At 39.1% G+C, this 14,278-nt stretch overlaps 1 protein-coding gene across 2 annotated transcripts in view; it reads right to left on the reverse strand.

Moving 5' to 3' along the window:
* The window catches only part of DNAJC5B (DnaJ heat shock protein family (Hsp40) member C5 beta), a 114,029-nt gene that overhangs the window by 23,324 nt on the left and 76,427 nt on the right, over positions 1-14,278 (reverse strand). For both annotated transcript variants that reach the window (XM_080802171.1, XM_080802172.1), the window contains 2 exons: positions 8,561-8,774; positions 4,529-4,700 (listed from right to left, as the gene is read on the reverse strand). In XM_080802171.1, coding sequence (XP_080658297.1) covers positions 4,529-4,700; positions 8,561-8,774 — 386 coding nt within the window. The remainder of the gene's footprint in view (positions 1-4,528; positions 4,701-8,560; positions 8,775-14,278) is intronic.

The raw sequence follows: 14,278 nt of genomic DNA on the forward strand, positions 1-14,278 counted from the left end.
CTCCCCACCATTGGCAGTTTTCAAATGAGGCTAGGCAGCAATCTGCTAGAAAAGTTTTGGGGAGGTGAGGGTTGACTATTTGGATTTCTTCCAACTCAAAACTCCTAAGATTTTATGTTTAGATTCAATGTAAGATAATTAAGAATTCCCTAAGTGAGAAAATGTTTGCCATATTTTTTTAAATTTCAGATTCATTGGGAAAAAAAGTCTTAAAGGCCCAGGGCTTGCCAATGCCGTCTAATGGACTCAAATCTTGATATGTGCTGCTTATCATTTGTGTTGAGTAGATTGATATCTGAATGACCAGTAACCTCTTTCAAGTATATTTTCTGTTTTCTTAAAGTTCATTTTAGAGAGAGAGCATGCACAAGCAGGGCGGAGCAGAGGGAGGGAATCTTTTTTTTTTTTTTTTTAAGATTTTATTTATTTATTTATTTGTCAGAGCGAGCGAGCACAGGCAGACAGAGAGGCAGGCAGAGGCAGAGGGAGAAGCAGGCTCCCTGCTGAGCAAGGAGCCCGATGTGGGACTCGATCCCAGGACGCTGGGATCATGACCTGAGCCGAAGGCAGCCGCTTAACCAACTGAGCCACCCAGGCGTCCCAAGAGGGAGGGAATCTTAAGCAGACTCACCACTGAGATGACTTGGGGCTCAGTCTCAGGACCCTGAGATCATGACCTGAGCTGGAACCAAGAGCTGGGCGCTCAACCGATTGAACTACCCAGACAGGCCACCTCAAGTGTATTTTCTTAAACAACTTTAAGTGGGTCCCCTTCTTTTGTAGAACAGAAAAGCCCACATTCCATTTATTGGGTCATAGTCCAGAAAGCATAATCTTTACATGGAATCTGCTTTTTCATCTTTATAAGCCCTAACTTACACTAATTTTATCTGTAAACTACATTAAGTCTCTGAATTCGTGGAGTAAAAAATCTGAAACTAGTACCTAGCTGCAAATAAGGCATAAATTTTCATAATGAAATGTTAGACTGAAGAGCAGTGGTGAATTTACAATAAGGTTAATGAAATTGAACCTTCAGGGACCTCTATTTGTGCAGATCTCTCTGAGGGCCCTTGGGGTCCTCAGAAATATAAGCAAATATAAGCAAAGTGCTTATATTTTTGTAGATTTGCAAAAGTAAGGTGTTTTAAACCATAATCAGCCAAAACAGGGTCTTTTTCCATTTCGATTTTCCCTCCATCATACATTTCTTTTTGATGAGGGGAAACAGAGGGGGGATATTTTGGGGATTCAGTTAAGGGGAAATAGAGTTGAGAGATAAGCTTCATTTGAGTTTAGTAGCATATGTTTTTGTGGTTTGCAGCAAATCTGTATATAGTTAGTTTTTGCTAGCCATACTGGCATAGGAATGGCTTGAGGAATACTCCTATAGCTCCCTATGCCAGTTCACTTGCTGAGGAGACATGAAAATCCATGGCAGAGGGGATGTCACCCTGTATGATTGTGCCCAGGAGCTCTAATATTGGAAGTATTGGGTGATGGAGGGGAAACAAAGTTGGAAATGTGCAGACTGAAAAAGTGGCCTGTGAAAAATTCTTCCCAATCTTACGCCTTATAGATGAAATAGACTAGTCTTCCCAAATTTAATAGCTATCCCTAAAAATTTAGACATTATCAATAATGAGTTATAAAACCATGAGAGAAAACAAATTTTGATCAAACATGCTAGAGGAAAAACAATTTTCTATTCTTCCTATAGAAAATGATATTCCAAAATTATCGTTAAATGAAGAGGCAGTCAAAGAATAGTACATCCAGAAAACATAGGGGGACAGTATTACAGAGGTGTGCCAGGCAGTTAAGTAAACTATTGCTATTTTTCTAGACTTTGTGATATTTATGGTATCTTCAGTTTTTAAGCTTTGCAATTTGTTGTGATTTCCTTTTCTCATTACAAATATTTGCTTTCAGACCTAATTTTGTATTTGTAACTTTGTGCTTTTTTTTTTTCTTAAGGAGCACTGCCCAAGTTGTGTTAAGTGTCTGGCCCTCTAAAACTTGGATCAACTCTGCACAGAGCTTTTAAATGTTTGGGCATAGAATAAAGCTTTTCCTTTTGCTTAAGGATTCTTAGTAACACAGTCAAGTGAAATCATGCTTTACTTAGTCTAGAATATGACCTCTGCAATGGAATTGGTAACTCTGGGGTGTCAGAACTGAGAACAGTGAGAGGCACACAGATTTATCACCAGTCATCCTGTAGGAAGGAAACCTGGGTGGAATTTGGCACCGAGTATAAATTTCTGTTCCAGAAAAGAAACTGAAAAGGAGGTCTGCTGAAATGACCTGGTGGAGCTTTCATCTAATTTAAAAGAGGAGGACTTTGAGGCTTTTCAGAGAAGTGTGAAACAGTGATTTGGGATATCTAGGTTCAATTCACCTAGTTTTGGTTTCTGCACTATGCAGGAAAAGTTAAGATAAGGTCGACACAGTCGATGATGATGACAGTACTTTCCTATCTCACCATCCCTTCCTGTCTCTATTAGTAACTGAATATTGTACTGGATTGATGGATGTTATGGGAGATCCTGTAGACAACAGAGCCAGCTAATGTGATCTTATAACAATTTATCTCCCTTGCAAAGGCAGATGAGATTAATGAACTGGAGTCATCATTCTTAAGCAAGTTATGCAAGGTCACTGGCCCTTCCATGGAGAAGTGCTTACATACATATATATTTCTGTTTAACCCATTTTTAAGTAGTACTGCTTCTTGCTCTTTTTGATATGTATGTCCTCATTAAAAGATTAATTGTCCTTTTATATCCCAAATTAGGCAAAATTCAATTATAATTATATTTCACCATGGGCCCATAATTTGTCTCCAGGGGCAGTGATAAAAAATTGTTAGGGGCCCCTGGGTGGCTCAGATGGTTGAGCCTCTGCCTTCGGCTCAGGTCATGATCCCGGGGTCCTGGGATCAAGTTCCACATCAGGCTCCCTGCTCGGTGAAGACCCGGCTTCTCCCTCTCCCTCTGCTGCTCCCCCTGCTTGTGTGCTCTCTCTCTTTCTCAAATGTATATATAAAGTCTTTTTAAAAAAATTGTTAGAGGGGCGCCTGGGTGGCTCAGTGGGTTAAAGCCTCTGCCTTTGGCTCAGGTCATGATCCCAGGTCCTGGGATCAAGCCCCGCATTGGGCTCTCTGCTTGGCCGGAAGCCTGCTTCCTCCTCTCTCTCTGCCTGCCTCTCTGCCTGCCTGCCTGCCTGCTTGTGATCTCTGTCTGTCAAATAAATAAATAAAATCTTTAAAAAAAAAATTGTTAGAGTAACTCCCCTGTTTTCCAGAATGACCACCCAGTAGTCCCCATAGAAAGGGGTCACAGGTTGCAGGAAAATCTGTCAGTCCTCTCTGACTCTCAATTCTAAAATGGTCTGGACCAGATGTGATTCATATAATGGAAGATTTCTTCCTTCAGGCTGGACTCAAGGTGGGTAGTAACACTATTACTTAGCGTCACATTTGGTAGGGAATAAAAAGTATGTGGAAGATTTTAAATAGTCTCTGCTGCTTGATGTCATAGAAATTCTGTTTCATTGTGATCAAAAGAATCAGAGTCCAGTCCAGTCCAGAGAAGTGTACCATTCCTAATATCAGCAATTCTGACAACAATGGGTCCCTATCTGAATTATCAAGTAATTCTTGTATTTGGCTGTGCAGGGTTCTTTGTGATTTAGTGATGAAGTCTGTAATACAGAATAACGAGGCATTCTATAGGAGAAAATGATAGTAGGATTATAGATGCAAGACAGAAAGGACAATGGCAGGTTTGAGTCCAGCTTGTTTACACAAAGGCGTTTCCCAGAGCATATGAAGTATTCCTGGTGTTGTGAATTCTGTGAGGTTTCATCTTTCTTTAATTTTTTTTTTCTTTATCAATTCTGGGTGGAATGAGCTTGAAGAATCAAGTAGTATGTCATGGCCATGTATACAAATAGACAAACATGTGGAGGTGATTTAGCAAAGCAAATAGTCCCATTTCCACAGGACAGAACTCTTGATGCTGGCTGAGGCTAGCTCTGGATGTGTGGATTTGTAAGAGAAGAAAGATCACCCTTCGCCAGTCCTACCCAAAACTCATTATCAAGTGATCAGAAAGAAGAAAAAGTCAAGGGTTGTTGACTTTTCCTGATGTCCATTCCCTTCTATATAAATAGCTATCCCAAGGTAACAGGCTTGGTTCTTGTGTATGGCTGAGCATTCTCACCCAAACCTCCCTGCACCTAGAGCTTATGCTCCTGTAACGAGACCATGAATTGTACCAACTCTGCGATCAGCATATTTTGTGATTTCTTTTTAATGGTCTCAGGTTCTGCTTTTTTCTGCAGCTGGGAAAGGGAACTGTCCTTTCATCCTTTTCAAAAGAGGTACCAAAAGTGACCATCTTTGGGATTCCCCCCATTGGGTTGTTGGATCTCTCTCACTTTAGTGATAATTGTCATCAGGGACCTCATGCTTGGTCAGGTCTGTGAAGGGACACCCATTAGCTCTGCTCTCATCTTACTCCACCTTTTTCCATGTCAGTTTTGATCTGCTCCTCAAGATCCTCTGGGGACACGTAGAAGTCCTCTTCTGGCACCGATGATTTGGGCCGGCAGTGTCCACAGCAACAGTTGCAACAGCAGCATAGGCAGCAGCAGAAATAACAGCCAGTCAAGAGGCCGATGATGACAAACAGGGTCTAGGGGAGACAAAGGCAAAGCAAAATAGAGTTGAGGGGTGGTGGGGTGTGGGAGAATCCCAGAAATTAAGTGTGACTCCATGCAGACCCCATAGTCACCCTCATCCTTATTCCACATAAGAAACAGCTTTTTAGTTATCTTGGAAACAAATTCCTTCTAAAATTTTGTCTGACAAGTTCATAGGAAGTGACTTGTAGCCTAAGTAATGAAGGGTGATGTTTTCTTCTTTATTCATAAGCTATGGCGGTCATTATTAAAAATAGAGCAAACAAGGGGTGCCTAGGTGGCTCAGTGGGTTAAAGCCTCTGCCTTTGGCTCAGGTCATGATCCCAGGGTCCTGGGATCGAGCCCTGCATCTGGCTCTTGCTCAGTGGGGAGCCTGCTTCCTCCTCTCTCTCTCTCTCTTTCTCTCTCTGCCTGCCTCTCTGTCTACTTGTGATCTCCGTCAAATAAATAAATAATTTTTTTAAAAAAATCCTTAAAAAAAAAAAAAGAATAGAGCAAACAAAACAACAAAAAACCTCTACAGATCAAATGAGCTAACCAAGGGGACTGAATCATTCTCACCAAAGAAGAGTTTTGATAGCTTATAGCTTCCACCTCCACATTTCTCTTAGTCACCAAGTCCTGCCAGTTCTTCAAGATCTCTTACACCCTCCCTCTTTGTCTCTATTCTGACCGGTAGGACTTTAGAAAGATCTTATTATCTCTGCCTTTAACATTTCACTAGCCTCCTAACTGGCCACCCTGCTTCTACTCTTGCCTCCTATTCTATTCTGCACGTTGTAGTTGGGACTTTCTGAAATACACATTCTCTTGAACCTATGTAACAACTTTCCTGCCTCTCAGGAAAGGCTCAAGCTCCTTATTAATAGTCATCTGGCTTAAAACCCTTCAGTGAATTAGCACAACCCTGTTCCTGCTATACCTGCCCTAGCTTTGGTTTCCCTGTGGATCCATCTGCCCATAGGGCTTCTTCCCATTCCCCAGACATCTAAAAAATGCCCACTCTGTGTTCAAGATTAATCTCAAAGATCCTCTCTCTGACATCTTTCTTGATCCCCCCACTCAAACAGTTTCTCCCTCCTTTACACCCCAACTGTAACTTTGCCCCACGTTTTTGTTGTTGTTGTTGACATTTTAGGACATTGATCACTTTTAGGTCTGTCTCACATTAGACTGAGGTTCTTGAAGGCTGGAACTATATGTTAGTCATCCTTCAGTCCCTCCTAACCTAAAGATTTAGTTCCTGTCCTGTGGAAGATAATAAATACTTATTGAATTAATGAATTATGAAGTTAATTGATAGATAAATAAATGTTTTGTTCCTCCTAATGAACAGCCAGCACCAGGGTTTTCCCACAAGCATATACAAGGTTTGCTTAACGGTCCCTGGGTGGCTCAGTTAGTTAAGCATCAGCCTTCAGCTCAGGTCCTGATCCCAGAGTCCTGGGATCAAGTCCTGTATCAGGCTCCCTGCTCATCTGCCCCTCCCCGTGCTCATTTTCTCTTTCTCAAAAATAAATAAATAAAAATACTTTAAAAAGTTTAAGATAAAAAGTTTGCTTACTAAGTCTGCCATAGTTACAAATAAAAAGAAACTTCCCCAACCTCCAATTTAAGTTAAAATATGCCAACTTTTGTTAATTGAGGGAAATAAATTTGATTTAAAAAAAAAACGTGTTATTTGATCTAGGAAGTGTTTTATACATCTTTGAATAAGAATGCAGATTTTATCTAAAAAGAGGAAGTGGATGAAGATCATCTTGTTCATATGTACTTCTTCAGAAACTTAGGGTAGAAATCTTTAACGTTGATGAACCTCATCTGGCTCATTTCTGCTTCCTAGACCAGCTCCCCATCCCTGACTCTGGCCCCCATGATGGCACGGAGCCTACAGTGGCTTGGAGTGAGGTAGCTTTAGTCACACTTCTCATGTCAATCATCTTTTTGCCGTGTATACTCTACATTTTCATAGACTTAAATAAATTACTCTGACAACAAAACTATAACACCCTTCGCCTCACCAACTGCCTCCAAAACACTCCTGTGCAGTATTCCTGAGTTACTGCCCCAACCAGCTCCTCCTTTCTTTACCTACCTTTGTCCTTTTTGTCTTTACCATACAATTCCCATTTTTTCCCCTTCTCCAAAAATTTCCTTTAATCCATATACTGTTTTGTTCTTTAATTATTCCAACTAGATTATTTACCTTTTGCAGAAATAACCTTGCCTTGTATACTTACAGTGCTTAGCACACTACTAGGCATAAGTAGGAGTCCAATATTTTGAAATACATATTTTCAGTGGGACCATAAATCATTCTTGCAGTGCATACTTAATACACGGTCATTATGTGCCATCCCACTCTAATGGGCACTGCACAATGAGGTTTTTGACATAAGCAGAAGAACGACGTGGATTTTTTTTATAACCTTATCTTAAAGAGCCATATTAGGAATTATTTCACATACCTCTTATACTGCTGGACAGCTTCTGCTTTTCTATATGAATTTTGGTCAGTTTTGTCAACTTCCTCAGCAAGGAAGCCTATTCTTGTTTTTTATGAAGGCTAGCCCCAATATGCAACCAGGTGCTAGTGTGTAAATTATCTAGCATGCCAGATGCACCTTCCCATGGAGAGAATGTCATACCTGGAGGTTAGATTCACAGGCAAGCCCACATTGTTACATGAATACTCCATCTATCATAAATGACATTATCATTATGTACACTCTCATTTCAAGGTCCAATCCACTCAGTGTGAACTTGTTTCCCTCCCAGGTCTTCAACAATAGGGAAAGGGGATTTCAGTGGGAATCCCAGTTATCTCCACAAAAAGAAATTTGGGAGACCGTAGAAGACAAGTGAGCCTTCAGGTTGCAGACTCTTCATGCTTATGTATAAAAATATATTCACTCTTCTCCTGCATATATAAAACTCTTCAATTTAGCAAGATTTATTCTAGTGGAAGAAAATAGCAGTCCTTCTTTTTGGAAATCTGTAGTTTTTAAAGTTATTAATTAGTACCCATATGAACGTGAGTTCATATGCTTTCACAAAATATATGAACTGTCAAAAAATATGCTGATGGACCATATGTATGGTTCACATGTAAATACACTTCTATCAGAAGATAAGGATATTAAAATTCATAACCAAATATGTAACCATCATCAAACACTCATGATCAAACACTAGGTATTCCTAGGAAACCACACAAAACTTACTGTCAAAAGTCAATTCTGATTGCACTAAATCCTTAAAAACGTTGCCTTCTTGACCAGATACCCTTTTTCTCCCCTCCCTCTGTGTCTCTTCAACACCCTGTCGAGCACTACTTAATTCTCACTTTTTCCAGCTCATTTCCTTCTCCACTACTTGAAGTCAGACCCCATGTGAGCCTATGACATAATTACCACACATTCTCCCAAGTACTATGTTTGCTCAGGTAGCTTATGCTATAGATAGTAAAGTACATGGCTAAATTTGTCCTATAATAATTTACTAAGCACTTGTCACACTAATAAATTATTTTTGTTTTTGAGCAGTGAGTCAGTTCTTAATTAGTCATTACAGGGAGAGGGAGGGCAGTCAGAATTAACCTAAAGCCTCAAATTCAATTATAATGAATGTCTAGAGGTATTTTAAGTCATGCTGTATTTTATAATTATTTGGTGAGCTAAAACAAAACAAAAAGGATCCTCGAATAAGAGCTTTTGGTCAAAGCAGTATCTCTTTTTATTTATAAGAGTTTATTAGTACAGTGAAGGTTAGGTTTTCTCTGAAATGGAGTTTAAAGAGTGAATAATACCATGATTTTTCTAGGATATCATTTTTAAAGAAAAAACTGCTTTACCTTTGCCCACCAGCTTGACAGCATGAAGTAGGTATTAACATTTTCATCTCCAAATTGCTCAGCCACATAGAGTCCCAACGATCCATACTTGTCATATATGTTTCTCTTTGACATGTCAGTAAGTATTGTGTGGGCGTTGTTGATTTCTTTAAACTTCTCAGCAGCAGCTGGGTCATCTGGATTCTTGTCTGGATGGTGTTTCAGGGCCAATTTTCTTTTAAAATTAAAAAAAAGCAAGGAAAAGTGTTATTTGACAAGAATTGCAGTGACATTTTAGGAGGGAAGCTATTCATTTGTACATTGTGTTTACAGGCAATTACTGTGAGGTGGTCAGTTTCACAAAAATGTTGGTGTAACTGAGCAAGTTTTCATCAGGTGTTGTCTCTTGTTTCTAATGTGCAGGCACAGTAGGATTGTTTCTGTCCTCACATCCTCAAAGGAGTTCTCAAACTGCTACATAGTTGTGGAGTCTGTGTTTGCTGTTGGCAAATATGTGAACTTTATTTTTACCTGGAAGCCGATCAGTGGCCCGCTTCAATATGCAGAGGCCTTTAAGAGTTTGTGCAATTGGGTCAGTTTATATCAAAATTCCACTTAGAACTGGAACAAGTTTCTAGAATTAACAAAACTTCATACCACATATTCAAAAAGTTAAACTCAACTGTCAAAAAAAATCTGATTCATATTCCCTTGAATAAATAATATGACCCTTTTCACAAATCTCACACAAATCCTTAGTCCCTTTTGTTTTTATGAGCAGCTACTATGACTTCCTTTGTTTTCGAATGTATATTTGACTTCTTTTCAAATAGGTCTTTCCATTTTGAATAATCTGTAGAAATTTACTTGTGAGTAAAAAGTGCTCTCTTCTCTGTGGATCATAAGTCATTTCCTGAAGGGTATGTGTGTGTGTTATGTTACAGTGTGGGGGGGGGAAGATATTTGAGGGTTATTCTTCAGTTATACTCAAGTGTAACAAAAAACCCTGTAAAATGAATGTAAGAACTGAGCTATGATAGTCAGGGGTGTAACTGGTGGCCATTTCCTTCGCTTCCCTTTACAGACAGATTTAAATAATGATTAAAACCATGTTAAAAAACTGAGCCTGGGGGCGCCTGGGTGGCTCAGTGGGTTAAGGCCTCTGCCTTCGGCTCGGGTCGTGATCCCAGGGTCCTGGGATCGAGCCCCACATCGGGCTCTCTGCTCAGCGGGGAGTCTGCTTCTTCCTCTCTCTCTGCCTGCCTCTCTGCCTACTTGTGATCTCTGTCTGTCAAATAAATAAATAAAATCTTTAAAAAAAAAAAAAAAACTGAGCCTGTAGTAATTTTTCCACAACACACTCAATGTATTTTATGACTCGGTACTGGAAATTTTGTATGACTTTTTCCTCTCTGCTGTTGCCATGAGAGCTATGTATGTAGGAATATATCCTAAGCTTTTGTTTTGGTTTAGATTAAACCATTTCATTTTAATGCAATAATAATGGACCATAAATAGAGCAGAAAAGTAAAGTGTACTTTATAAGTCAATCTACATAGTAAACTGGGAGAAAAAAATCACACCTATTTTAGGAATTAAAGTATTGCTGGTTAGGAAGTAGGTGATTAAGCAGCTCAGCATCATCATGCTTAAAAAATAATCTGATTTAAAAATGGGCAGAGGGGGGCACCTGGGTGGCTCAGTGGGTTAAAGCCTCTGCCTTTGGCTCAGGTCATGATCTCAGGGTCCTGGGATCGAGCCCCACATCAGACTCTCTGCTCAGCGGGGAGCCTGCTTCCCCCCTCTCTGTCTCTGCCTGCTTCTCTGCCTGCTTGTGATCTCTCTCTGTCAAAAACAAAACAAAACAAACAAACAAAAAAAAACCTTTAAATAAATAAATAAATAAAAATTTTTAAAAAAGGGCAGAGGACCTGTTATTTTTCCAAGCAAGACATACAGATGGCCAACAGACATGTAAAAAGATGCTCAACATCACTAATCATCAGGGAAATGCAAATCAAACCCACAACGAGATATCATCTCACACCAATCAGAATGGCCAGTATCAAAAGACAGGAAAAAATAAATGTTGGCAAGGATACGGAGTAAAGGAAACCCTGTGCACTGTTGGTAGAATGTGAATTCTTGCTGCCTCTATAAAAATCAGTATGGAGCTTCTTCCAAAAACTAAAAACAGAAGTACCATATGATTCAGTAATTCCACTTCTGGGTACTTACCCAAGGAAAACAAAAACACTAATTGGAAAAGATATATGCATCCCTATGTTCATTGCAGCATTATCTACAATAGCCAAGATATGGAAGCCAAGTGTTCATTGATAGATGAGTATGGATAGGGATATGGATAATATATAGTATATATGCATAATGGAACATTACTGAGCCATAAAAAAGAATGAAATCTTGCCATTTGCACAACATGAATGGACCTGGAGGGTATGAGGCTAAGTGAAATAAGTCAGACAGAGAAAGACAAATACTATACAACTTTACTTACGTGTAGAATCTGAAAAACGAAACCAACCAACCCACGAACAAAACCAGAAACGGACTCATAAATACAGAGAACAAACTGGTGGTTGCCAGAGTGGAGAGGGAAAGGAAATGGGCACAAAAGGTATAGGGGATTAAGAGGTACAAACTTTGTTATAAAATAAATGTCATGGGGATGAAAAGTATAACATATAGAATATAGTCGATAATAATCGGCATATTGTTGTATGGTGATGGATGGTAGCTTCACTTATTGTGGTGAGCATTGACTAATAAATACAGTTACTGAAAAAAAAGTACCAAAGTACTTAAAAGTATAAATCCTGGTATAAAATCTATTTCAACTCTTAACTCGGAATAAACAAAAGCAATGATAGTTCATTTTTAAAATTTGTTTAACCAAAACATTTCACGCTTTTTTTTTTTAGATTATTTATTTATTTATTTGACAGACAGAGATCACAAGCAGGCAGAGAGGCAGGCAGAGAGAGAGAGGAGGAAGCAGGCTCCCCACTAAGCAGAGAGCCCGATGTGGGGCTGGATCCCAGGACCCTGGGATCATGACCTGAGCTGAAGGCAGAGGCCTTAACCCACTGAGCCACCCAGGTGCCCCCATTTCACGCTTTTTGAGAAACATTTGTGTTATCTATAAATTCTTATAGATGAGACCACCGGAGATGTTTTTGATGTGCAGAATTCATGATGAAATCATGCCAAAAGCATAAATGCCTATTTTGTCATTTTAAAAAAACTTTTATAATCTTTGCTATATACCAGCACTATTATAAGCATGTTACAAATATTAATTTGTTAATATTCACAACTCTATGAAATAGGTATTATAATGATCCCATTTTACAGATGAGGAAATTTAGCCACCAGAAAGTTAAGTAACTTGCCCAATATCATACAACTAATAATTAGAACCAGGCTTGGAATACAGGCAATCTGACCCTGAACACATGCTCTTAACCATCGCCGTGCTGCCTGTTTTATATTTTTAAATTTAAAAAGTAAGGCACATAGAATGTTAGTACACCGTTTTAAGGATTTTGGCTTTTGGTTTAGGTGGCATGGGAAGCCATTGGGGTTTTTTGAGAAAAAGAGTGGTATGATCTGACTTTAGTTTTAGAAGGATTATTTTTGGAGAGGACAAAACCCAAAGCGGTGACACTTTTTTAGTGAAGTTCATGGTGGTTCTGGTCAGTGTGGTAGTGGAAAATATAATGAGAAGTGGTTGGCTTCTGGATGTATTTTGAGGGATAGCTGATGGATTGGATGTGGGATATAAAAGAAAGAGGAATCAGAGATGGTGCCAGAGTTTGGGCCTGAGCAAACAAAAGTTTGTAGTTACTATTTAATGAGTTGGCAAGAGATTTTGTTTGTTCTTGCAGTAGGGCATGGTTTGCTAAAATATAGAGTTGTATTTTAGACAACTTTGAGATGCCTATTGGACTTCCAAGTGGACATGGAGGTAAAAGAGATATGAGTCTGGAATTTTGGCAAGAATTATTGTGAGAGATATATGTTTGAGAGTTCTCAGTGGGTAAATGGTATTTAGAGCCGTGAAACTGGAAAAGACTCCCAAGGGAGTGGGTCCAAGAGAAGTCCAAAAACTGGGCTTCAGGAAAGAAGAACAAGCAGAGGAGATGAAAACCGAAAGGCCAATGATGCAGAAGAAAAAATCTGGAGAATATGGTGTATTGGGATCTAAGTGAACAAAGTATTTCAAGGAAGATAATGGTCATTTCTGTCAAACACCATTAACAGGTAATATATGATGAGGATGAAGAATTGATCACTTGGGTTTAGTGATATAGAAATCTTTAGGGGCACCTGGGTGGCTCAGTGGGTTAAAGCCTCTACCTTTGGCTCAGGTCATGATCCCAGGGTCCTGGGATTGAGCCCCGTATCGGGCTGTCTGCTCAGCGGGGAGCCTGCTTCCCTTCCTCTCTCTCTCTCTGCCTACTTGTGATCTCTGTCAAATAAATAAATAAAATCTTTAAAAAAAAAAATCTTTAGTGACCTTGACACACACACACCCATACAACACACACACACACACACACACACACACACACACACAGACATTGGTATATATGTCTTTATATAAGGAAAAATAAAGCAGAAAAATCAGTAGAAAATAAAGAACATGGAAGTTTATAACCATAATTAACAATGCTTATAGCTGCACATTAGGGTTATAGATGATTATTTTTTTTCTTGTTACAAAAAATATACAGATTACTTGCACAGTTTCCTTCTGTAAGCATTTCCAAGCTCATTATAAATGTTGTTCTCTTTTAGTAGTTAAGTGACCCACCACCAAATTAGAAGGGGTAAAAAAGGAAGAAAGAAGTCCTCTAACTTCAATGACACAGTGATCATCATAAAAAAAAAAAATCAAATGGATCCTTTAAACACATTAATTTTAATGGGATGATATTCCTGGAATTCTCACACTGTGCTCTGGGATACAATTGCCACATTTCCCCTACTTGGCCCAGAAATCATTTCCAGGCCAATCAAATACAAGAGCCATTACTTCTGCCTTGAAAAAATAAACCCCTGGTAACTGTCTCTTTGCATAAATTTCCTTGTTTTTAGGTTTCAGTTGTAGACTGATACAAACTGCCCAAGACTTAACCAGAGAAGCCTGGCTTCCTGTCATATTTTAAGCTGCTCAGCTCTTTGTCAGCTCACAAGGGCAGATGCACTCAACCATTTATCACACTCCTCTAACAATAGCTTTGGCAAATTCAGAGGTCTGGACCATCTCCATTTGTAACAAATCCAATTCCTGGTCGTCAGCAGCATTTTGACTCCTCTTGGCAGAAACTCTTGGCTCTGAGGAATCCTTGGGAAATATGGCTAGCAGAGGCAGCTGCCAAAATTACACAACTTCTCAGGAAGTAGTTGGTCAATAACCCATCTTTGGGAATTGCCTATAGAGCAAGGAAGCACGTATGGAATTTAGAGTAAAAGGGAAGTGTCTAGAGTACACTTAAATATAAAATTTACCTAATTCATTTTAAAGATCTTATAATTTCTCATTTTATACTTAAGAGTGACATAATACTCAACCAGAATGTATGCCTTTTGTTCTAAATCTCTCTATAGTTAGTCACCTATTAATCTGGTATGGCTATAACTAATGTTAGAATAATAGCATCAATTCCTCTAACTTCCACTTCAAAATCCAATGACAACTGTCAACTGAAATGC

The sequence above is a fragment of the Martes martes genome (assembly GCF_963455335.1).
Source record: "Martes martes genome assembly, chromosome: 4".
NCBI lineage: Eukaryota > Metazoa > Chordata > Mammalia > Carnivora > Mustelidae > Martes > Martes martes.